This window comes from Stegastes partitus, unplaced genomic scaffold, assembly GCF_000690725.1.
Source record: "Stegastes partitus isolate 25-593 unplaced genomic scaffold, Stegastes_partitus-1.0.2 Scaffold340, whole genome shotgun sequence".
NCBI classification, from domain to species: Eukaryota; Metazoa; Chordata; class Actinopteri; family Pomacentridae; genus Stegastes; species Stegastes partitus.
The window spans coordinates 251763-277745 of NW_007578071.1; the positions used below are offsets into that span (position 1 = coordinate 251763).

General features: G+C 47.3%; 1 protein-coding gene across 1 annotated transcript in view; it reads left to right on the forward strand.

Moving 5' to 3' along the window:
- The window catches only part of thsd7aa (thrombospondin, type I, domain containing 7Aa), a 149222-nt gene that overhangs the window by 77051 nt on the left and 46188 nt on the right, over positions 1–25983 (forward strand). The window contains exons 5-8 of the mRNA XM_008284040.1: positions 1282–1463; positions 10372–10527; positions 13068–13271; positions 23236–23430. Coding sequence (XP_008282262.1) covers positions 1282–1463; positions 10372–10527; positions 13068–13271; positions 23236–23430 — 737 coding nt within the window. The remainder of the gene's footprint in view (positions 1–1281; positions 1464–10371; positions 10528–13067; positions 13272–23235; positions 23431–25983) is intronic.

Below are 25983 nucleotides of genomic sequence, written 5' to 3' on the forward strand. Positions count from 1 at the left end.
AAAGAAATGAGCAAATAAGCAGAACAAAGAAATGGTTCTAATATAACAGGACGTCAGGCAGCAGGAAGCACTCAGCAGCTCTTTAAGGTAAGACTCAGGAACATGACGCTTCATGTGTGGGTTTAAAAAATGTTTAAATCACATTGGAAATACAATCAAACTTCACAAACAGTTGATTTTACGAGCAGACCCAGGAACACACAGCTCCTAGACACAGCACAGGTCTGAATCCTCCCGGTTCCACGCCGCAAAGAGACAGTTTTCTGACTATATGTTCATATCTGGGCTGCAGGCTGCTTGGTGGTTAGCACCGTGCCTCACAGCTAGAAGGTCGCCGGTCGGCGTCCCGGTGAGGACACCCGGGATCTTTCTGCGTGGAGTCTCCATGTTCTCCCCGTGCAGCGTGGGTTCTCTCCGGGTTCTCCAGCTTCCTCCCACAGTCCAGAAACATGCTGAGGTTAATTGGTGATTCTAAATTGTCCGTAGGTGTGAATGTGAGTGTGCTTGGTTGTCTGTCTCTAAGTGTAGCCCTGTGATAGACTGGTTATCTGTCCAGGTGAACCTGCCCTGCCCTGAGTCAGCTGGGATAGACTCTGCCCACCATGACCCTGGTGAGGACTAAGGTGTAGAGATGATGGATGGATGGAATCAGTGCTTTAGGTTTTGGGATACGTTCATGAGTGAGAACTTTATGAAAACATAAAAACAGAAAGTTCAGAAACTCGACAAACATGTTGGGTGGAAACCAACAGTTGGCAAAAAAGAGCCAGTGTTTAGGTTCTGATGTGTTGATCCTGACAGCAGCAGGACTCAGGCTTCAGTTTCTGGATCTGCACATCTTCCAGCTGTGTTGGTGAATGTGTCTGTCGTGTGTCTTTCTCCTCCAACATACGACCACATCCTATAAACTGTGCAGAAGGACGCCGTACCAGAGATGATCAGCAGGAGAAGTTGTAGGATTTGTCATTTTGCATGCAGTTCAGTGAAGGCTGTGATGTGCAGTAAGATGAAGAAATTATTGTTTAGTGGTGGTCAAGGCAAACACTGGTGATATTTCTGTGTGTCCATACGCTGCCCTCTGGTAAGAGTACCGATGGATTGGTTCAGCTAATCTATGCACGGCCTGTTGCAGAAAATGAATCTGATATCTGTGACCTTATTGAGAGACCAGTCGATAGAGTTCTGCTGTAAACCACTAACGAACGGTGATCTCCATTAACCTGATGATGGGACAGTTAGCTGCTACCATTTTAATCTATACGCCGATGTGTCTGTCCTCAGCTACAGCTGGAAGACCACCGAGTGGACCGAGTGCAGGGTGGACGTGCTGCTGAGCCAGCAGGACCGTCGGCGTGGGAACCAGACAGGCCTGTGTGGAGGCGGGACTCAGACACGGGAGGTCTACTGTGTGCAGTCTGCTGCTGACACGCCGCCCAACCTCAGCTCGCTCAGGAGCAGAGAAGGTAACTCTCCCACCGCTGACTGTACGTGACCTTCTGCAGCCGTCACAGCGTTCAGGTTTAGTTCATCACCACCGTTACACACACAGGAACACACCTGGGCAGGTGACCAAATCAAGAGCAACACCCACATCTAGCCTGTCAAATTCTGTCTGAATGACGGTCAGACGTGAAAACTCAGGAGTTAACTGAAAGCTTGACTCGTTGCTGAATCAGTTTGTGATTTTCTGGAAGCAGGGAGCAGACAGTCTGGGGGGAGACGACATCTGTGCTTCAGTGGTTTTCATGTTATTAAAGTTGTTAGGAACACATCCAACATTCAGCGTATCGAGGAGACCTCAGTAGATGTGGTCCTGTGGGACTGCTGCTCAGCCCTCTGTGCCAGAACAGAGTCCCACATGGAGGCTCTGGCTGTGGATCGGTACCATCTGGATGCGCTTCCACTGGTCACCAGGTTAATGTGTTTAACTGCCAGAGTTACTGAGTCTCTGCAGGAGCAGTGGGTATGCTGCTGGTCCTAACTGTTCACCACTCATCTGCTGCTGTTGGTCACCACGGAAACATCTGGTTCTGGATATTTGTGCTGCTGGTCCAGGTTACTGCACACTTTAATGAGCTGCTGATTTGACTGTCTGGGACGTCACAGGCCAACGCTCCACCTTGTCAGTACTTACCTGGGTTTGGTAGTTCTTATTAACACTTTAGGAAAAATAACCTTTAAATTCCCAGTTGAGTCAGTACCAGCTGAGTTTAGTCAGAATGAGCAGCGCTGACATCTGTGGACAGGAGAAGCCTCTTTCTGCAGTCACAGGACACGTTCCTACGTCCACTTAATCCACACTGGACCTTAAAGAGTACAACAAGACGTAGGTACGAGTCGCAGGCACACCTCTGCTCTCCTCCCATGAGTCCTGTAAACCCTGTGAAGTGTGATGTTAGTGAACAGAAGCAGAACAGAACCTCTGTCGTCCCTACACGGGCCTGTACAGCGTCGGCTGACACTAAACCTCCTCAGCTGGTCCAGTCCAGGATGCTGACTGGATCCTGCATTAATCTCTACTTTCATTCTTAATAATAAATCAGGTTTGGTTCATGTTTAATTTATTTAAAAGGTAAATAGCTTATTTTACATGAATGAAACTATTTCTTCTGTAAACCTTTAGATGTCTGCGGTTCATGCCGACGTCACATCAGAATGTAGATAAATGTGAGTTTATGGTTCTGATCCGTCAGCTCTATGCAGCTGATTTTTAAGATTAATGAATGAAAGCATGAGTTTAGTTAAGACAGAATATGATTACTGCGGTCTGGAATGTGTTCTACAATAAATACTGTTCATTTTGCGTTTTACTTTGAATTAACATCTCAGTGAAATGTATTTATTTCCTGAAACTAAAGCATCTGCACTGACTGAGAAGACAGACCAGGTCTGGTCTATCAGATGTTCTAGCTGTTCTGGTAACCGGACCGGATGCCAACGCGCTCCTCCTCCTCCTTCAGTCACTCTTCTATGAAGCTCCAGATTGTAAAGAAACAAACTGGAGCAGAAACGCTGAAACCATCTTTAGGGTGAACCAGTCTCTCACTAGATGGTGTCCTCATGTGCCAGGAGAACAGTTTGTAGTGTTTCCTGGAGAACATGGCACTTGTTGGAGTCTTACTCCAGTTCCTGTGTGTTCATATTGATCATGATTAGATATGATTGATGGTCGATCAGTGGCTGTTGTCAGTCTGAACAACAACAGCATGCTTCAGTCTGACCAGGTCCATTCACATCTACTACAGCCACACTGCTCCTGGCTCTGAAGTCCTTTGCTTGGGATTGCATTTCACACACCTATCCAGCCGTGTGAGCAGACAGGAGCATTAATGTGGCTTCCTCTCACATTAAATCTGGCCTGAGTTCTATGAATATGCTAATGTATGTATAAAAGCCACACAGAGAGGATGGAGATGGAATATGAGCTTTCACGTAAATGGGTGGCATTACTGAGCGCACAGCGCTGGAAGTGGCGCTAGCGTGCCCGTGGTTATCCAGCACTGACACAGTTAGGCTCGGTCCATCTGGCCGGCGAGGCTGAACTGGCGTCTGTTGCTAGAAAATATTCAGATCAGATGCTCATGAGCAGCCGCGTGCTATCATCTCTCAGTGTCACCGTTCCACGCTGCCAGGTCTGTTCACGGAGGTGCGGCTCACGCTCTAGGCTCTGTCTTACCTCCAGCCTCCATGGCTGCATGTTAGCATGAACGCTAGCATGGAGACACTACTGATGCTGCTACAGGTGAGATGTGATGTGGCTGTAGGGGATGAAGGAGAAAGTTAGGGGGACAGAAGACAGACCTAACCCTAACCCTAGCTGTGCCAGGCCGGCTGCTGAGCTCCATCCTCCTCCTGGATCATCTGATCTGCTCCGTACAGTCTTTACCCAGTTTTCATGCCATGTGCCATGTCTGTGTTTGTGTTTCACAGAGTTCATTCGGCTGTCACTGCACCAATGATGCCTCTGATTCGTTGAGTTTTTGCCGTCTGGTCAGACAGGCTGTAAACAACCTTTAAGGCTGGACGGTCAGGTATCAGCCCCACATTCATCCGCGACAGTCTACAGACGTAGGAATACTAATTACAGTTTGAAATTGACATAAATACTTCATATGAATCAGACGAGTCTGTGTGTGTGGATGCTGCTGCTAGTCTGTGTTCTGGACATCAGGACAGGGCAGTGAGAGCAGAGGACAGCCGCTGTCCTTACAGCGACTTTATCACTGAAGAGTCTGCAGGTAAAGGTGTCGTGAGTGATACTAGACTGGACGAACACAAACTCACTGTTGACTGAACCTGCCGGTGGGGAGAGCTGCAGTTCAGACACCTGTGGGTCGGGCCTTGTGCAGAGCGAAGGGATGCAGGAGATCAGCACCGTACTGGTCCGTCCTCAGACTCATTAAAGGATCTTTGTATTATAACCCAAACCAGGATACTTCAGCAGCAAGTGGAAAGCAAACGGACCAGTGAGAATGAAACTCATGAAGTTATAACGCCCGTGGACACAAACCCTAAAGCTCGTCTACCTGACTCATATATATACATATACATATACTGTATATACTGAGATTATAGCCAATGTAGGATTTTATTTCTTTTTTTATCATCAGACTGTCACCAAGTACCTTTTCCTTATTGAACTGTTTTCAGGTATAATCCTGTTGACATTGGCGTCGTCGGGTTATTAAACTGAATCACATGTTCAGGTGTGATGAGGTACGTGCTCTACACGGCAGCAGTGATGAACCGGAGCAGATTGCTTAGTATCCAGGATCCAGAATTAAACAGGTTCTTGTGATGAGGCTTCAGGTCAGCAGCCTTTAGAGCACACAGAAGCACGTTTCTGACATCCTGGTGAAGCCGCTGATCAGTGCTGCTCGTCTGGTCATTAGAAACTACTAAATGTGTCTCATTATTGGAGGTTTTGTACTTAATTAACTGCATTAATATCAAACAGCTATATTTGACTCACTAAGAAAAGTTTTTCAATTCAGATAAATCCTGGTTGTCGACTGAACTGATGAGTAGACGTATACGTGAACTCAGACAACAAACGTCTTTCATCTGTGCGCCACATTCACAGGTTGGTGCAGACTCAGAGCGATGACAACGATCATATTCACCGTGTGCGCACCTCATCATGCTACGGCATCCGTCAGTCTCTCGCTTCCCATTCGTTGTGCAGTGAGACGCTGTGTGCCGTGTTCTGCAGCGCCACGTGGCGTTTCCAGTGATGAGGCACAGCGCCGCCTGCCGCTCATTAGCATGAAGTCGACTTGGACGTGGACGCGCAGCATCAGGCCTGTGAATCGTCTCGTCTTCGTCACTGTTCACCAAACTGTGCTGTGCGCTGACGTCACTCAGTGCATCCTGAACATCTTCTTTGCGGCTGGCAAACGAGCTTTAGGTGCGTTAGCGCCACCTACTGGCTGGAGTGTGTGCATCAGTGTTAGCGGTGTGCCAGAAATTAGGGAACTGAAAAAAGTGCGATTAAATGCGCTAATTATTTTAACGCGATATTTTTTCTGAATAATTAATGGGAGTCCTGAACTAGTCCCAGCCCTCACACATTATTATTATTTGTATTTTTACCTCAGTGGCGCCCCCTTTCAACGAGAGCACATTTCACAGGGAGGAGCCGTCACTACACAGTGGATATGTATTCCCCCTCCTCACCCACGGTCATGAACTCCTGAAAGACAGAGATCACAACACAGGAGGAGCTTTGCATTTAGAAGAACCAGCTGAGATTATCTGGCCAGTTGAGCAGGATGCCACCTGGATGCCTCCCTGGAGAAGGTCCGGGTGCGTCCAGCCGGGAGGAGACCACAGGAGAGATTAAATCTAGCTCCTGGGAACATCCTTAGATGGATACCTGCATGACTGCATTCTGGATAAGCTCTGGTGGATAAGGAAGTGATTACATGACTTGCATTTGGATGATTGTACAAATCCAGACAGGATTACATCCAGTGACACAGACAACATACCAAAGTGTTTAAATCATGTTTTATTGCAGGAAGTAAACCAAAACGTTCAAAGAAAATGGAAAGAGCAACATGATGCAGTGGATGTAAGTAGATGAATGTTAGAGCATGAATACATGGAAACATCAGGAAACAGAGGCAGACATGAGCAGCCACAGCGAGGACAGCCGCGCTGGGACCGCTGAGCTGGGGCCGCTGAGCTGGGGCCGCTGAGCTGGGGCCGCTGAGCTTGGACTGCTGGGCTGGGACCGCTGGGCTGGGACCGCTGGGCTGGGACCGCTGAGCTTGGACCGCTGGGCTGGGACCGCTGGGCTGGGACCGCTGGGCTGGGACCGCTGAGCTTGGACCGCTGGGCTGGGACCGCCGGGCTTGGACTGCCGGGCTGGGACCGCCGAGCTCGGACCGCCGGGCTCGGACCGCTGGGCTCGGACATGCAGCAAGCAGCAGTCTTGAACTTTTTTTTAATCTCTAAGGAAGAAGCTTAATGAGGTCTAAAAAGGATCAATCTGGAAAACCAAACTAGTGGAAAACCCAGTGCCAGCAGAGTGAGGAAGGATGTTTCAGCGCCTTCAGCTTCTGATCCGAGCTGCTGTAGTCCTCGGGGTCCTTTATCAGGACCACGGTAACTATATCATTTCCACTCCTGCTGTCATTGGCTCATTCTATTGTGATGAGCCAATTGGCTGCTGATGGAATCCAATTAGTCTAATTAGGCTCATGTAATCTCACCATTTGCTCTGGAGGATGATCTGAATCCCAGAGAGACTAAGATTGTCTGTCAGTAATATCTCCACACACAACTCATTCCCAGTCCGATTACTGGGAGCGACTGTCCCATTTCCTTCCTGAGGTGGTTCAGTCCAAGTCTAAGCAACATATTTGCTCAACCTATTGAATAGATTACTGCTGGGTCACTGTTTACAGCCTACATTGTCAAATTGAAGTACCAATACTCTTCCTTGGAGCTTTTTTATTTTTAGTTTGTTTTGAAGACAACAGGAGCTAAGATGGTGTAAACCTGTGACCCTGAGTGGGAGTGAAGCTGCATCTCCGCCGTTCCTGTGCTGATTATGATCAATGCAGACTCTGCTGAGCACCACACTGTGACATGCTGTACAGCAGCTGTGGTGCCGTGAATCCTCAGCTGGAAGGAAACCCGGAGTCGGGTTATTGATGGCAGTTGGCGCGTGGCGGCGCAGGGCGGCAGCCTCTGAGGTTCCTAATTTGGTGGCTGGAAGCACAGCACAGGGAGAATAGACCATCTGGCGTGGCTACCTGAGCGAGGTGTGTGTGTGCTGAGGTTTCCATTAATCAGCCTTTGTTATGGTGGTGAAGTGCTGCTCAGACTTCACGAGGAGGAGGAGAAGAAGAAAGGTTGTGTAATGAAGCACAGAGATCTTTGTAGAAATAATTGGATGTTTGTCTGACAACACATGGGCATGTAGGAAATAAAGTTATCAATCATGTGGGTGCTTTAGTTCAACACATGACAGCAGCATCTGATCAGCTGACGAGTTAGGGTTAGGGTTTTAAAACCTCCCAGTGGTTACACCTGGTCAGAGGGATGTGGCCGTCTATAGACAATCCTGACACGTTGAGGTGAAGAGCTGACATGTTCTACCAGCCACGCATTCCCAGGCTGACTCTGAGTGGCTGTAGTGAAGGTAGTACCGGCTGACTTGTCCACCACCTTGGAACAGACTGAATATCTCAGCAGCTTTGGCATCATATGAAATGAAATGAAAAATACTTTATTTATCCCAGAAGGGAAATTCAATCTTGTAAAAGCTCACTTTTTTTTTTTTTTTTTTAAATCAATATAACATATATACAACAGTAATAATCATTCAGTCATATCTGAGTGGGCCTCGATGCTGGCCGCTTACACTTGGACAAAACAACAGTTCATGTTTCCTCTCAGCAGTCTCTGGCTCTCTGATGCCGTGTCAGCAGCATGCAGACCAACAGAACCACCTCGATGGTTGTGTTTCCTCCTGCTCACTGAGCTGCAGCTACAACCAGTAGCCACCACTCTGAGTTGACATCCTGGTCAGAGCTGTATGGTTCTCAGCACAGTGGGGACAGAGAGGCTGCAGGGGCCCTATCTGACCAACCCTAACCCCCAGGAGGGCGCTAACTGTGAACATCACCCTGTGCTTGGACCAAGTTCCTAAAGTGTCCGTTTCCAAGGACCCTCACCCTTTACAAGGACCCTAACCCTAACCCTTTACAAGGACCCTAACCCTGTCCAAGGACCCTAACCCTAACCCTTTGCAAGGACCCTAACCCTAACCTTTTCCAAGGACCCTCACCCTTTCCAAGGACCCTAACCCTTTCCAAGGACCAACCAGCCAACAGACCAACGCAGACACATCATCATCAGTTTGGAATTTGTGCCACTATGAATGTAAATGTGCTAAAGATAAAGATAAAAGATAAAGATAAACTTTATTGTCTGTCACAAGTGACAGAAATTTTTCTTTGACAGGCATAAAAACAAACACATTTAAAACAACATACAAGTACAGCCATAATTAAAAGGACGTTAGGGGCAGTTAAAAACAGCAAAGTGTTCGTTTCCGGCTATTAAGAGTGGTTACTGCAGTGGGAATGAATGATTTTTTATAGATGTTTTTCCGGGCCAGTGGAACCTTGTATCTTTTGCCTGATGGCAGCAGCTGGAAGCAGTGGTGGAGGGGGTGGGAAGGGTCTTCTGTGATCAGGGTGGCCTTCCTAATCACAGATCGGCTGTACAGTTCTGCCAGGGGGGGTTGTGGTGATCCAATGATTTTGCTGGCCTGGTTTAACTGCTATGTTGTGCAGAAGGCCAGACATATAGTTTTATATCCATTTTCTTCCTGTATTGTGTTCATATAGTGAACTTCCTGTTCCACTGAAGGCCTTTCTCGGTCAGAAAACAAGAAGCTAGGTGTTATGTCTACCTATGGTACCTGGACAGAACTCAAGTGGTGGAGGGGACGGAACCCAAGGACGTTTATTCCATCCTAATTATTCTACATTAATTGGGCAGAGAATCATAGTGATGTCGATTCAAAACCCAAACCAGAATGGAGAATGTGTTTATTAAAGTAGTCGTGTTTACACATGTGAAACAATCAGCTGGCTTCCTGCTGCATAAACACAAAGCTGCACAATTGCTGATTAAACCAGAAACTCGACTGTCTTCACTACAAGCCTCCTGCAAATGCCCTCTTTGATCAGCTGCAAGTTTATTCCTGAAGTCTTTGAATCTGAAACAGTTTATCATACAGACTAATTGATACCAAACATAATGTTCATACAAAAGCAGCACAGATGCAGTAAGCCGTGGTGTGTAGAGCGGTGATTAATCGTCTTCTCGTCACATTACGGCTCTCAAACCCTTCTCACAACCGTGCCAGTCACGGGCATGACAGGAATGATTCATGAGCCGGAGGCAGGCTGGGATACTCGAGTATGAGACGGTGTGACAGCACAGGTCTCCATGCAGAGCTGGAAGCAGTGATGTTAGCAGTCCTGTCCAACAGGAGCAGGATCGCACAGGTCCCCAGATCCTCGGTTAGATGGCCTGATCCAAAGGAAGGGGTCCCGTATAGCAGCCAGTTCAAGTTTTATTCTCCATATGAGTACACGAGTGCATGTGTTCAGCAACTACAAAGAGAATCAGACATCAGAGTATGTAGGAAGACATGATTTGTTTCAAATGTTAATAGCAGCTAATCGTGCCATTTGACACATCACCTGCTCCCGTGTTACACTCCAGGGCATGTGGCATGTCTGCACACTGAGCAGCACCGTTAGAGGCACGCCTTTGGCCAAGCGAAGGCAATTTGCATGTGAATGAGCCTGAGTGGCGTTGTGGCCCAGCCAGGATGATTCATCAGCCTGGTGCCCTTGCACAGAGTCACCTTCAGCTGTGTGGAGCTCAGGTCCACCAAGAACCAGGCAGAATGGAAAGCTGGCTGGGAAGGGAAGAAAAACAAGCTTTGTTGTTCCACAGTTGTCTGGTTTTGGAAGAGCTGGCCAGTTGAGGATGATGTAAAGGAGTTCCCTTTACAGAGAGTCTGCAGGTTCTTTCTTTCTGGTTTTAACTCTGTGGATGTGAGGTTCTGAAGACAGTGGTTGTGGCGATCTAAGACCTAGCTGTGTGTGGTTTTCTCCTCTTTGTGGTATAACTACATGTTATAGATCTCACACAGCTTTGAGGAGCTCTTTGTTCTGTTTTATATCATCTCATGTGCAGCTTTGTAAATCCTGATGTATTAGTTAGAAGTTGATATTTTAACAGGAAACCTCCTTGTTGGATGTAATGTGTGACTGCCTCCAGGTTTTCTGTCCTGTCTGTTCCTACACCGTCCTGGTGACCCTGCCTGTGTCTCCACAGCGCTGCGACCCGTGGACAGCGACCTGTGTCTGGGCGTTCCTCCAGACACCACCCAGCTCTGCCACATCAGCTGCCCTGTGGAGTGTGAGGTTTCCTCGTGGAGCGCTTGGGGACCCTGCACCTATGAAAACTGCCAGGACCAGGCAGCCAAGAAAGGTAGGAGGTCACAGTGAGAGCTGCAGCGCCGATGAGTCTATTTAGCAGAATAATGCAGTTCTGTAGGTATCTCAGAATGAGGGCGTCTTCTCTTGAAAATAGCCAGAAATACGAAGCCCAAGCTGAGAACCAGAACCGTTCTATTGTTCTTGTGGGCAGTGACTCTTGGATCTGTGAACATACCTCATACACAGCAATAAAAACTCACCATCCTACTGCATTTGTACCAGCACTGGCTTTTGTTATATCTGTCTACGCTGGATAAAATTAATCAGCACAATGATTAACCTGGTAACTGGTTGACAAGCTCATTACATGAGGAAACTAAACCAAAGGCAATGACATTCACCAGTATACAGCCATGACTGTAGCTGTGTCTGGTGCTGGCACTGTGATGGCTGAGAGTCCTGCCAGTTATGTGGTGTGTAGTGTTTCCTGTTGTGTTCTGTATCACCAGTGTGTGACCCTAGTAGACATGATTTAACCCTAAAAACTCATGCTCTGCTTTAGGTTAAAGATGCTCCATCCTTTGCCGTGAATCTAAGCCCTCATGATGTAACTCTACGCCAGTGCAGATCTGTGAACGCCACTACATCTAATAATAGATCGCGTCATATTTCAGGAGCTGATTTTGCACTAAAACCATTAAAGGAAGGCACAAGGATGGTCAGAGTGTTGTCCTGTCCTCTGGCTGTGGAGGCAGGTTGTGCTAGTCCATCAGTGGAGCTGACTCCTTCAGCTCTCATTAACCCTGAACCGTGGCGTCCGCCATGACTAATGCATGTTGACTCTGCCCTAATGAAGCTCCGCAAATGAAGGGGATGGCTGTAAATTCTTCTGCATGCATCTTTATGATTGATTCACTCCTACTTGCTCATTTGCTCGCTGCATCACTGATGCTCTGCTTTGTGTTCATGCTGTACAGCAACACACACTCACTTCCTGTGTGCACCTCGGCGCTCATTATCCGTGACATGGGGTCCAGTGGGCCGGCCTGGATTTATGTGGTTTTATCCTTGTCCAGCTGAACATGACAGAAACACTTTACCCAGAGAAATCTGTGTTCAGTGGAACTCACTCCTTTCCCGTTTACATCATGTTGATGCTACATGACAACATAAACACCCGATGACAGAGTTTGGACTCTCCACAGGCGTCCACTTACGGTCAGTCTGACAGTACACAGCTGGTCCTGGCTGGTGACCCCACTGACACTGTTGGCAGCTGATGAAGGTAGCATTACTGCAGACGGACATGCCGAGCGGCTTCAAATCCTCGAGGGTCCTCGTGTTGTACAGCGCTGTAAGCCAAGCTGCCATCCTGGTGGTGTGAACTGGGCCAGTTGAGGAGACGGGCCCGGTACGCAGGGTGCAGGGCACTGCCGTGTTTTATGCACACTGCAGTTCCTGCATATTTTAAGTCAGCTCAAACAATATTCTTAATAAAAGATTTTGCACTTTGACCATGTGTAGTATGATGTGGACTTCATGTTCAACATTTCATACACTGACACCAGCATTTTAAAGAATCAGCAGCCTGGAGTTCAGGTCTGGTTCGGCTACATTATGACGTGAATGGAAAAGCTGCAGCTGACTGGATTTAGGAGTTTAAAATTCTTTTCATTCTTGTTCTGTAACTTTGAATAAGAAAATGATTAATCATTGCATCAAACAGTTCTTGTGGTTTAGCAGGAGATTAGTTTATTTATTGACCTTCATTGTCACCAGTGCTGAGGCTGGTACAACTCATCCTGAGCCGTCGTCTCAGAGGCAGATCCTTACATGCGATTGTTTCTTCAAAGTGAAGCCTCCAGCTCTGACAGCAGCCTGTGCTGCGCTGCTGTCTTCCAGCCATGCCATTCATAACACACACTGCAGATAGAAGTGAGTGATGCCTGCACCCCGAGCCTCATCTTCCTCCATACAGCCCCCCGGCCTGACAGATAAACCCCTTCACTGGGCCTAGACACACGGCGGCACATGTCCAGCTGTCCTGCCTGATTAAAGAAACGTTTCTGAGAGACAAAAATGAAGTGGAAAGGGCAGATTCTGCTGCCTCTACCTGACTGCTGCAGGCACTCCGGGGCTCTGCTGCCTTATCGGGCTGCAGCAGAAGTGTGGATTAGGGGGTGGGTGACCTTGGCGGGCTGAACTTAGCATCCCACTTGGTCATGGAGTCTCCTGCCCTTGAGCAGAGAAAATGACACACATGTGAGAGCATCCTGCTGGATTAATGGATTCCTGCAGTCACTGTGTCTAAAATCTAATTTAATGAGAGGAGAATCACAGCCGTCATTATGTGAAGTTCTTCTTGAACCTCCGTCAGCGTCAGGCTTAATGGACTGTCACAATAAACGCCATATTATGGTATCATCAGGAACACACCATGACCACACAGTGAAGTTAATGTTCTTGCAGATGCACATAATGTGTTTTTGGTAATTGCAGCGAGTGTTTGCTCAACAGATAACAGAGAGGCTGTTGTGTGTTGGACTGGTTCGCCTTCATTTCCTTCATTAGGCTCCTGTTGTTCCCCGACAGGCTTCAAACTGAGGAAGAGGAGGATCGTCAATGAGCCGACGGGTGGGACGGGGAACTGCCCCCACCTGGTGGAGGCAATACCGTGTGAAGAGCCCAGCTGCTTTGACTGGCTGGTGGTGAAACTGGAGGAGTGTGTTCCTGACAATGAGAAGGAATGTGGACCAGGAACCCAGATCCCTCAAGTCCAATGTGTCAACAGCGATGGTGAGTAGACGTACGATACGAGCTAGCTTAAAGCTGCTCTTATTAACGTGATGTTAGCTGAGGTAACCACCCATACAGCTAGCTGAAGTAACTGTGATCTGTCATAAGGGATCGATATAATCAACAGGAACCAAACAACAGCGTGACGAGCTGACTTCTTCTGCCTTCATTCTGTGTTTACCAGCGTTTCCTCAGCTATACGGTTCCATGGACCAACAAGCGTCAGGGTTTAGCTCACCCTCAGCTGGTGAGCTGTAGGGGGCGCCCTGTGTGAACATTGTTATAATCTTTTTGGATCATGTAAGAAGGGAACAAATATGCAGTAGCTCACTGGGGTGGTTGTTTTTAGATTCTTGAATGCAGACATAGTACACGGTCAATAAACAGATAATTAACTCGTACCGTCTGGCATCATTTCCACATAGGTCAGTGCGCAGTTATTCACAGTAGACATCTAAGACAACGATGTGCTCAGCGAGTGTCAGTGATAATGTGTTGGTGTGTTCAGACTGGACCGAGAGACATGATGCTGATGTGTGTTCAGTCTGGTGCTGAGGGTTTTAAAGTACGTCAACACAACACTGGCATGTATCTGGCCTTTAGTCTCAGTGACTGGACCAGTGTCTGTAAGCTTTCCTGCACCCTTCCAGCCAAACATATACTGTAATTAAAACCTCAGGGCGGCTGCACCTTCCTGATCCCACTGTTGCATCATTACGTCAGCTGACGTCAGTAGCTGTCACCAGGCGTGTCCCTCAGATGGAAGCAGAATAACAGAGAAATGTGATAAAACTGCTGCTCTGAAGCTGTGTTTATCTTGAAGCTGTAAAATGAACCATGGCATCAACGTGTGCAGATGGATATGTAGTCAGTGCTGGGATCGGGTTCCCATAGAGACCAGAGCAAGTATCACGCACCAGAAGCATGTGTTGACCCCAGCAGTGAGGGCTGCACTGCAACTACAGAGCTGTTCATGTGGTCATTAGCAGCACTTATCAGAGGTTCTGCTCTACTGTTTGTACTGTTTGACATCGTTGGCATCTCCGGCTGTATCAGATATGAAGACCAGGTTCCAGATGAAGGCTTCCTGGGATTTTCAGATGACTTCTACATGAACAGCAACAAGCAGTTTGATAATAGCTGACAGTATGAGTTAAAGTGACACTGGGCTCCTCTGTCCTGCAGGCTGCTGGTATCTGTGGCTGAGTGACAAGTCCTAAGTATAAGACTTGCTGGTAATGAGCTAGTACATGTACCAGCCCTGGTGGTTGGTGGTGTTCAATCCATGAGCTGATTAGCAGATAGCTGGAGATGCTGGTGCTGTGTGCGGAGGCCGTGTTCATGTGATGTGGGTCCGTTTATTCATCTCTGATTGCTGCACACAGACTTGGCTCCTGTGACCTGCTGCTCTGTGGCCCAGCAGCCTTGCAGCTGCTGTATTTGCTGCAGAGAGAGATCCTCCATTGTTGTGCTATTCTCAGCAATGTCATTGTGTTCTGGTACACGTGTAGCTGCTTCCCTGGTTCCACCGCAGGCAACGGGCCAGAACCGGGCTGGACCAGAATGTGAGGCAATACCTACACACACCTACACACATTGAACTGGACTGAACTCCTGCTGTCCTGGTCGTTCCTCTCTAACCCAGTGAGGAGCAGGCTGATCAGCTCGCTGTTCGGTTCTGATGAGTGATGCTGTTCAGAGTCTCGGTGGCACCACAGATTCCTTCATTCATCTTCACAGAAGCTGCTCACAGCGCTGCTGCTGCTGCTGCTTGGACAGTGTCTTCATGTGAAGGTGTAGCTCAGCACAGATCCAGAGTGTGTTTCAGCTGAAGGTGCTGAGTAGAAGTACACAGCTCAGGATAAATGATAGATGTGACTTCAGACATTTCAGCAACAGATCACAGAAACATCTGGCATTAGATATAAAGTCCAAGGACTACTGCGTGTCCAGAAACCTGCTGCTGCAGCAGCATTTTTATTCATAGCTCATGGTGGGCCGTGGTGGTGCCAGGTTGCTGCTGTTGAGCCATGGAGCAAGTTCATGGGACTGTAAAGTATTTGCGACAACCAAAGTGTTCTTCTAAAGTTTCTGTTGGTTGTCACAGCCCTGACTTCCTATAAACTGTACAGATATATGGAAGGTATTGTTTCATGACCAGAAGATGACATCATGTAGCACAGAGGCTAACCATCCGCCCACGGACAGTTATTTCTGGATCCGTTCTGCCTCCAGGTAGAAACTCAGGACCTTCAACTCAAAGTCATAAATGGCAAGAAAATAAACAAAATCCAACAAAACTATGAAATATGAAACAGTGAGACAGAGGAATTCAGTTAGGGCTGAAGATGTCAGCATCATTAAAAGACTGCAGCAACAGTCAGACGTCTACAGCAGTTTGTATTTCATGTGCTTCTCACCAGACCTCTGGAAACACAACATGTCCTGCAGGATGTAACGCTAAAAATGGTTGTGCTGAAATCCAACAAATCCAGAGTTTTCTTTAGATTTGAGCAAATAGATAGCGACGGTTGTAAGGAAGGAAAAAACCCTGTTCACTGGGAGGGACCACAGAAACCTCCAACAGAGCCAGGCTCAGGGAGGAAGGCCATCTGCCTCCACTGTCTGGGGCAGAGCAGGGCAGATGGAGAGCTGACAAACTATATATAAAAGAACAGTAAACACTTTGGAGATCAGTAAAGCCTGACTGCAGATCCGAGATGTGTAGTTATCACAGAGGAACGTTTTCATCCTGACCTTAAAGCAGAGAAGGTGTCTGCCTCCAGAACCCAGACTGGGAGCTAGTTCCACAACAGAGGAGCTGATAACTGAAGGCTCTGCCTCCCATTCTGGTTCTGGAGACTCTGGACCCACCAGTAGACCTGCAGTCTGAGAGCGAAGGGTTCTGTTAGGTTTATATGTTAGAAGCAGGATTTAGATTCTATCCTGGATTTACAGGGAGCCACTGAAGAGAAGCTGATACAGGAGAAATATGATCTGGTACTGGTTCTGTCAGAGCCCTGCTGCAGCATGTTGGATCAGCTGGAGGGTTCTGAGAGAGTTACTGGGACAACCTGATATAAGGACCTACAATAGTCCAGTGTAGAAGTTCTAAATGATGGACTAGTTTCTCAGCATCACTCTGAGACAGGATGGTCCTGATGTTTACAGTATTACGTAGATGACAGACAGCCGTCCTACAGACTGGTTCTATATGGCTGTTGAAGGACATGTCCTGGTCAGGAACACCTCCAAGGTTCTGTACAGTAGAACTGGAGGCCAAGGCGATGCCATCCAGAGCAGCTATCTGGTTCCAGAGTATGTTTCTGAGGTGTTTAGAGCCAAATAAAAGAACCTCAGTTTGTTTGGATTTAAATGAAGGAGATTCCAGGTCACCCAGGTCTTTATGTCCTTCCGACATGTTGGAGTCAGTCCAGCTGATTGGTTTCATTTGGCTTCATAGATAAATATAACTGGGTGTCGTCTGCATAACAGTGGAAATATGTGCAGTGCTTCCTGATAATACTGCCTAAAGGGAGCATGTACAAGGTAAATGATATAGGTCCTGACACAGAGCCCTGTAGAACTCCACAACTAACTCTGAAAGAATTATCATTAACATGAACAAACTGGAATCTGTCTGATAAATATGATTTAAACCAATTCAGTGCAGTTCCTTTAAGCCCAATAAACATTCCAGTCTCTGTAATCAGATGCTGTGATCCACTGGATCAGATGCAGCACTGAGATCCAGCAGAACCAGTACAGAAACTAGTCCACTGTCTGAAGCTATAAGAAGATCATTAGTAACCTTCACCAGTGCTGTCTCTGGACTATGATGCTTCTAAAACCTGACTGACTGTATTTCCCTGCAGATAATTTGCGTACAACAGCTTTGACAAGAATTTCAGAAACAAAGGGAGGTTGGAAATGGGCCTATAATGAGCTGAAACACCTATTTAAGAGTACTACAGCAACCTTAAAAGCCTGTGCTACGTAGCCTGGGGTAATAAAGAGGCTGATCATGTCTCATAATAAAGTGCATTTTAAGGAAACATTTCCCTGAACTGTCTAGTGGGGATGGGGTCTGACAGACCCGCTGCTAGAATGTCCCATCGATGTGAGCTCTTAGAGATGTACAGCACAGAAGAAGTCCAGACATCATGTTTATATGTCAGTACCCTGTCTGTCAGGCTCGCTGACTTTAAGTGACCTGCAGGATGTCTGAATGATTAAATGGTACGTATCCCATGTCTAAGGGCTGTGACTGAGTTTCAGAACACTGACCATGAGCCGAGTCGCTCTGGAGATTCAACACTAGTGTGTGACAAGGACATCAAGCAGTGTGTGCGTCTGTCACACTCAGCTTGATATCTCATATATCTCATATATATCATAGCGAACACGGGTGGAATGGAGATGAGGTTAATCCAGGTTCTGGTAGGTGTGGAGCGGACATTTAAGTTTGTAAGGGCCACAGTGCCAGCTGGTTGTTCTGTTAGAGATGGTGGATATTTCAGCACTGTTGTGTAATATTGGAAACATCAGATGTCAGAGAAGTGACAATACTTTATAGAATATGCCAGTTTAAGATAACAGCTGTACCCCTGGCAACGACCGGGATCTGCCCGTCTTTATTCTGCCTCATGTTCCACAGGGTCCAATTAAAAGTTAAACCGCTGGACTTGTGTACTTGCAGCATGAACGGGGCTCCAACTTTCAGAGCCTCAGCTGAAGGACTGAGGGATAATGTGTTATTGAAAACCACCTGACATGCTTCTGGTCTTCAGGGGAAGGTGCAGGCAGAAGGCTGCTGGGATTGGAGGAAATATTTCTGCTTTATTTTTGTTCATCTGAACCCGTTTCCTTTAATCAGAGACTTCCACCATGTGTTCTCTGATGCAGCCTGTGGATGAGGAAACATCTGGTAATATGAAACAGAACAGTCTGACAGAAATGTTTTATTTAGGTTTTTGGGGATCTTATGGAAGAGTTCAGTGATGTGGCCCCCAGTGTAGTGGCAGGGGAAGAAGGCAGGGGAAGCTGAGTGATTTGTAACGACAACGTGGAAAACAAATGGAAAAATAGGAACGAATGTTCTGAACACTCAGTGGTACCATCACAGCAATAGCAGCAGCTTTGTTTCTTCATCATTCCTCATGTTGGGGAGCTGATATGTGTAAGACCTGACTTTGAATGAATGAATCAATCATGACCCGTATCTGGTAGTCTTATCCCATCCTTTCTGTGAGTCTGGTGTGTTTGTGTGCTGGCTAAATGTGTGGAGGCAATTATGGGTGGGTTCCTGAGCCATCATACAGTAGCTGCTAATGAGGGCTCTGGGGAGAACATAGAGGAGGGGAGGGAGGCGTGAGGCTTGTTCTTCACCTTCCATATGATAATCAGGGTCCCATTCACAGGCTTCAGCGCTCCGTGTTGCTGCGTGCCGCTGAGTCCCATCATGCCTTCTCCATCCCAGACTGACTGCTGCAGCTACAGCTAATTACCTTCATCTTGTTCTGCTGAAAAATTAAAAGACAACTGCCCCTGAAAGACAATTTAGGACACCGAAGGCTGTCAACTTCTGTTTTGTTAATTAATTTTTTTAAACTTCCTATAGTTCAGATCTGAGGACGTCTATATCCAGGAATGCACAGATGTTGACTGTAGCCTCTAATGTTCATATAATTAGAGAATAACTGAAGAAACTGCTAAATATTATACGTGCAGGCAGTAATGCTGCACCAGGGCTCCATTTTCTTTCTTTTTTAAAATAAATTAACTAAACACAGAAGTAGAAGCTGGGGGTTCTTTACATGGACAGATGTGCTCAGCATAACTGGGGCTGGTCAGGGTCAGGGTCAGGGTCAGGGTTTAGGGTTTAGGGTTTAGGGTTTAGGGTCAGGGTCAGGGTCAGGGTCAGGGTTAGGGTCAGGGTCAGGGTTTAGGGTTTAGGGTTAGGGTCAGGGTCAGGGTCAGGGTTAGGGTTGGGTTAGGGTTGGGGTTCTGGGTTAGGGTTAGGGTCAGGATTTAGTGTCATGGTCAGGGTCAGGGTTTAGGGTTTAGGGTTGTGGTTAGGGTCAGGGTCAGGGTCAGGGTCAGCTTTCTGTTTTACAGCCTGAGCTGGAAGGTGTCAGATGATAGAGGACGACATACCTTCAAGTCTCCAATACGTTGATGAGACAAGTGTCTTGAAACAACACATCCAACACTGGTTTCCACAAGAGAGTCCATCTGAATCTTTGACAGCATGTTTGTCTGTGGCTGTGCCTCGTCACACATTGTAGTAAATACAGCCGGCGGTGGGACGGAGGGGAAGCAGCCCAGACCAGGGCAGCTGTTCTGTTCCTGGGTTCTGTACCAGACTCTGGTGTCGGCAGCGAGGCACTAGACAGAAGATGAAGAGAGACCAGTTAGAGCTGAAGACCTGTGGGGTGGTGTACAGGTCGGTGTGGGGCGGTGCTCTGTAGCTGGGCTCACCTTCCTCACAAGGTGGAAGAAGGTGATTGGGCCACAACACTGGTGGCAGCAGGACTGGTTTTACATCTGAAGCTCTGTGGAGCAGCTGATGTAAAATGACCCAGAAATCCAGTTCCTATTCGCTTCGTGTCACTGAGACATCTGAGATACAGTTCTAAGCACTGAATAAGAGATGTATTTATTTATATATATATGGAGTTTTGGGGGAATGTAAGGTAAAATGTTATCAGATCTATAAAGCCATTTGCCCTTTGAACAAGCCTCATAGACTTATTACACCAAGCTTTAACCTCTCCTTCTGTCCCTGTGGTCCTTGGAGCCCTCCTTCCTACCTGGAGCCATTTAGTGGCTCATGAATACATCAGGAAGTCATTTCAGTCTGAAGGATGAAAGAGAACCTGCTCAAGGTGACCCCACCTTCATCTTTCGTCTGTGTTTCTTGCTCCCATCTTGCGAGGGGCTATCTGTTAGAGAGGTGTGGCTTCCTGTCATGGCGCCCTGTTGAATCAGACTTATTGGTAAATTAGATTAGCGCAGCCTACTCCACACGGTCGGCTTGGATTTGCTCTGCCTTTCTTCCCCATTACCTCTGACTGCCTGAGAGCCCATCTCCCTGGATGTGGCAGAAACGAATCGGGGAGATGTCAGCCGACGTCTGCTACGTTTCCATCAGCAGAGGTTCAGACAGAGGTTTGACTCGTCTGATGTGTGCAATGTTAAAAAGAAAATTGTCCCTTTGATCGCTTGGATTGCTTGCTGAGCTCAGGGCGAGCTGATATCACTACAGCTCCTCAGATCTGTGAGCTGTGCAGGATGATGTGAACACATGTGGAGCAGCAGAGGAGGAGGTGGAGGAGCTTCCTCTGAACTCTTCCTACCAGTCAGGTCTCATTCACGCTGTAATCACTTACCTCTCAACAGAGGCTTTATTGTCATTATTCTTTGAAGGTGTTTGTCATTCAGCTTGTTCCCAGAATAGGGTTAGGATTGGCATCTTGTCTTCATCCACACTGAGATGGAATATCTTCTCCAGAACAGTCCATGTGACCTACAGATGGTACCTGAGCTTCCTTCAGTATGTGATTCTCATGTGCCTGCCTTTTTTGGGTTATTTTACATTTCAGTTTGTTTTCTGGTCAGAAATCACCCACAACAACCGTATGTGTGCTGCTGTTGTTTAGAAGAGTCAGAAGCTTTGCTGAACCAGCGCTCTGGTCAGACCCAACCATCTGCCCAGAGCTCGGTCGGAGCTGTAACACCGTCACGCTACCTGTGCACACATGTCCATAGAGACCAGTTTGTATGACCACAGGAGCTCATTAGTCAGCTGAAGCCTAGTTTTAATCCACAGGTCGCTTTACTGATCCACAAGTTCATCGATAGTTCTATGATGATCCAGATAACAGCAGCGCTCCTGAACAGCTGTGAAAGTGTTTGTCATCAGCGGCTGGTTCCATCCTTTGAGAAGCAGGAACGTGGCCGCTCTTTGTTCTGTACAGCTGGAGCACTTTGCCCAGTGGAGGTGCTGAAGGACCAGTCAGGGTCACTGGTGAGGCTCTGAGACTGTGCAGGAGGGCATGTGGGTCCACTGACCACGAACCAGCTGTACAAACTGAGGACCAAACAGCTACATGAACTCTGACATGGTGTGCAGACGGATGTGTGGTCTGTGCTGTTCGTCCTGTCTCACTGTGTCTGACTGTCCTGATGGTCGTTATGGCTTTGTGCTGAGCGGTTATGGCTCTGTGCTGACCGGTTATGGCTTTGTAGTGACCGGTTATGGCTTTGTAGTGACTGGTTATGGCTTTGTGCTGACTGGTTATGGCTTTGTGCTGACCGGTTATGGCTTTGTGCTGACCGGTTATGGCTTTGTGCTGACCGGTTATGGCTGTGTGCTGACCGGTGGAAACCATCATGTTTGTTTAATTATCAAGAGGAAGTGGCAGCTCATGCAGGGCACCACCAACAGAAGACATCAGGAAAGCCATCAGTGTCAGACAGACCCTTTAAGGATTTCCTCCAGCATCTATTACGTGGAGATCTTTTATTGGCCCTGTCAGGGTTCTGCACGTCTTTTCCTGCCAACACTGCTCCACCCCCATGGCTCTGGTGTTTTCCCCAGAGATGCTCTTGACTGGCCTCTTATTGATCTCTTGTTGTCTCCTTCTGATGAGAATGGATCTGTTTTTTCCCCGGGGTCCCAGACGTGTCATTGGACCCGCTGGCTGCCATTCTTTCAGCCCTTCACAATGAGATTTTCGCAGATATAGTGCTGGATGGTGCCTGGTTTGGGATGAAATGGGATGAAGGCAGTGAGGAGAGTCAGGACAGCCTGAAGATCTAAATCAATACAGAACAAATCAGCAACTCAGCAGTCCTACCTCTCAGCAACAAATCCTTGAGAAGACCTCTAATGGAGTATAAAGCAGCAGGCGTTTCCTTTCAGCCATTTACAGCAGTCTTTATTGCATGATGAAATAATTCAGTAACTCAGGCCTCGTGTCCTGGACCTCAGGAACACATCAGACTGTGAGCAGGTGACAGCCTCGTTCCAACATAGTAAAACGTTCTTTAGACGTAGCTGTAGGGATCATTTAAACGTTATCATTGGCTCTAGGAAAATTTGATGCTTCTCAGTTAGACTTGTATTTACATCTTCAACATCCTTTAACTTTAATTACAACCTGCTTTTGTTCTGTGGTATGTCAGAGTGGGTATGATGCCAAGTTAAATGTGATATACATTCATCATGTGAGACATCCTCACATAGGTCTGAACTGTATGATCTGTATGTTGAAGTGATTAAAATGAGACACAAACACAGGGTGGCCCAGACTGAAGCCTTATGGTGGCAGGTTGACTTTCTTGACCCTTTAAAGATGCTTTGCTCTCTCTGACTGTTCCACTGCCGGCGTCTGTTCAGACACGCTGAGTGTGAAGTGAGCATGTTCTTGTCCAGTGCAGCGGTCATTCAGCTAAAGTCACCCCCACCGGGCCGGTTGGTCATCATGGTTCAGAATGTCTGACATGTGGACTGTCCTCCTGACAGCATTACCTCCGTGTGAAACAAACGGTGTTCCACAAACACGCCTGTTATAAAGATAAACCCGTCTACAGTCTGTATCTACAGTCAATCTGTACATGCATCCCTAAACCCAGCTGGAGGTTCTAGACTGTCCAGGGATTGGTGCTGTGTCCACCACGGTGCTCGGCACACCTCAGGAATAACCCCTGATGCAGGCCCACAGCCAGTCTGCAGGTAGCTGCTGTATCCTGGAAACAGGGAGAAGCAGGCATTCAGGAACATCCACAGGAGCCATGATGGTGGTTTTATGTGTTCAGTACGACAGAGGATGCTCGTCTCTGCATAACAGCTGACCTGTTGTGGTACGAGTAGAGCTACACTCAGAGCATCACAGTGTACAGATTAATGTCAGTATCCTTTTGAAGATGATGCTAATGCCCTGTGGCTGTGCCCCTCCAGGTGAACATGTGGAGAGGCAGCTCTGCCGGGATGCCATCCTGCCCATGCCTGCCATCTGCGAGGTGCCTTGTTCCAAGGACTGTGCCCTGAGCCCCTGGACCTCCTGGTCGCTGTGCTCCCACACCTGTTCTGGAAAAAACACCGAGGGAAAGCAGACCAGAGCGCGCTCCATCCTGGCCTACAACGCAGGAGAAGGTAAGGAGTCCAGTGTCCAGCACCAGGAGAACAGAGCAGCATCAGACAGCTTGGTGAGGTCACAGGTACTGAGACAGACAGAGCTATAAAAAAACTGAAACAGGAACAGTTTAGTCTGATTTAGTGTCAGATGGTGGGAAAATAAAGCTTGTGTGCGTTTTTCTACAGTGGACGTAGACTTGTGGTTATATGGACTAAGAATTAGTCAGGAATTAGCAGATTGAAGAGCTGAACCCTGAAGCTGGACTCACACTACAGGATTGTTGGAAACCTAACAGTTAATTAAATTGGGTTGCATCACACAAATAAGGAGAAACTTTCCTGATGTTCTTCTGTCTAATCCCAGAAACGAGACGTGCAGGTTGTGGCTCATCTCTCAGTAAAGAGTAGTAGTGAAGCAATGGTGCCAGAGGCAGCAGTCAGGGAGCAGCAGAGGAACCAGAGTGGAGACTGTGGTGCACAAGCGTGCTGTAACATCACCATGGTGTGCTTGTTCTTCAGTGAGGTTCTGACTGTTAGGGCCCAGCATCAGTCCAGTGAGCTGGACCCTGTAGTGTGATCCTGGCTGAACCGTCCATACAGTGTAATCGTTCTGCACGTTCTCATCTGTTCTGCCTCCTGCTTCTATAGCACATGAATGACTGTGTGTGTTCCTCCACAGCGACCGCTAAGGTTGTGGCATGGGTTACTGTGATGCAGGGTAAGAACTCACCGGAACAGTAATGAGCCTGCAGAAGACACTGCTGATGCTTACACTGTCACACTTTATTGTAGAAACTGTTGTTTCCTTTACATGGATTTTATTTATTCTGTTCAAGGTCCGTCTCTGCTGTCGCTGGTTCGGCCCATCTTCGGTACATGAACACCTGATGCTCTCAGCAGGCTCTCTGCTCATGTCGTGTCTTGTTTGCATATGTTTACGTGGAGCCAAATAGAAATTGTGGCTGCACTGATCTAATCTTTTCCTGTCCAGCTGCTTGCCCAGCAACATCCCTGTGCTTCTAGAATAGAAGAACACCTTGTACACTCGTAGCAGCTTTGAGTGTTGCTTAGCTTGAAGAGTTTCAACCCTGAAAGGAGCAGCATATCTAGAAACTCCGGTGAAGGGTTTCTGTGTCCATCCCTCCAATCACAGTGTGAGAACTCAGCGATTCTCAGCAAACCTCATTATGAGAGAAAGCAGGAATATGCACAGATGGTTGGTGTCTGGCCTGGCAGCAGATCAGAACGCTGTCTTTTACTTTCTCACTATCATTAACAGCTCTTGTGTCTGACTTGTGGACCACATTGGGTAGCATGCTGTCTTTGGCGTATTCACAGCAACACAGTGTCCATGCAGGAGGAGGGAGACATAAATAATATGATTCATGTTTCTGCTCCTCCGTCCATGCTGGAGTAAGGCCTCATAAATAATAGATCTCTGTGTAAATGGAGATCCCTTCTCCATCATCTCCTGGGCTTCAGGAGGATGTCTGTGCCTGAACACGACGCAGGCTGCAGCTTATTTAGCAGCTTCTGTAGCATGTTGGTGGGAGACACAGCGAGAGTGTCTCACCTATGACAGGCTGCAGATGAGCAGCTGAACTGGAGAAAGGCTGACGTGGTGTGTGTTGAACGAGGCGCTGAGTCACATGGACCTCTCCAGCCATCAGCAGAAGAACGCTGAGACAGTGTTCAGTGTCGACCACAGAGTAAAGTCCAGCTCCTGATGTTAATTCAACCCTTATGCAGAACACAACCCTTCTTCTTGTTGAGTTGTTCCAGTGATGTACTGGATCATAAATGAAACTGCAAGACGCGACCTTTCCAATAATGTTAGCTGCTTCTGTGCAACGACATGTTGGAGAGAAAAGTAACTGTACATGTACATCTGATGTAGCCATAGGAACATACAGTACAGTCATGAATCCTGTTTGAACTGTTCACAATTCAAACAAAACAAATATCACAAGACAGAGCAGGACAGGAGCTTTGCACTGATGCCTGTCACGTATTTACTCACACTCAAGTAATTAGATCAAATAAATACAATAAAATAAAGTTAGATGATTTTCAACCCTGGTGAGGATTAGGCTGCGTATAGATAACGGATGGATGGATGAGTCTCAGTGCAGTCACTCAGAAAGATGCATGCAGGTGCAAAAGTAGGTCCTGCATATGAACCCTTGAGTGATGAAAGCAGTGACATGTGTTTCTGTTAGCACACATTTTGCATTTTCCTACCATCCTTGTTGTGATCCTGCCGCTCTGGACACGTTACTCTGCACAGTTATTAGCGATGTCTCCACTGCCAGCATTAAATTTGAGTTCCATTAAAACACTTGTTATTTTATTGTGTTTTATTAAATATTAGGGGTAATAGAGATATAAAAAGCAATTATTCTAATATAAAATGATGGTTAGCCACACTGCTCTGGGAAACAGCAGACAGCTAGTGGTCGCAGTAGCAGATGTACTGAACAGAGCAGAGCTCAGTTAAAGGTAGTGAAATTACAGCCTTGGGCTCGTAAGGCTCACTCTCAGTATGTATATATATGTATATATGTATATATG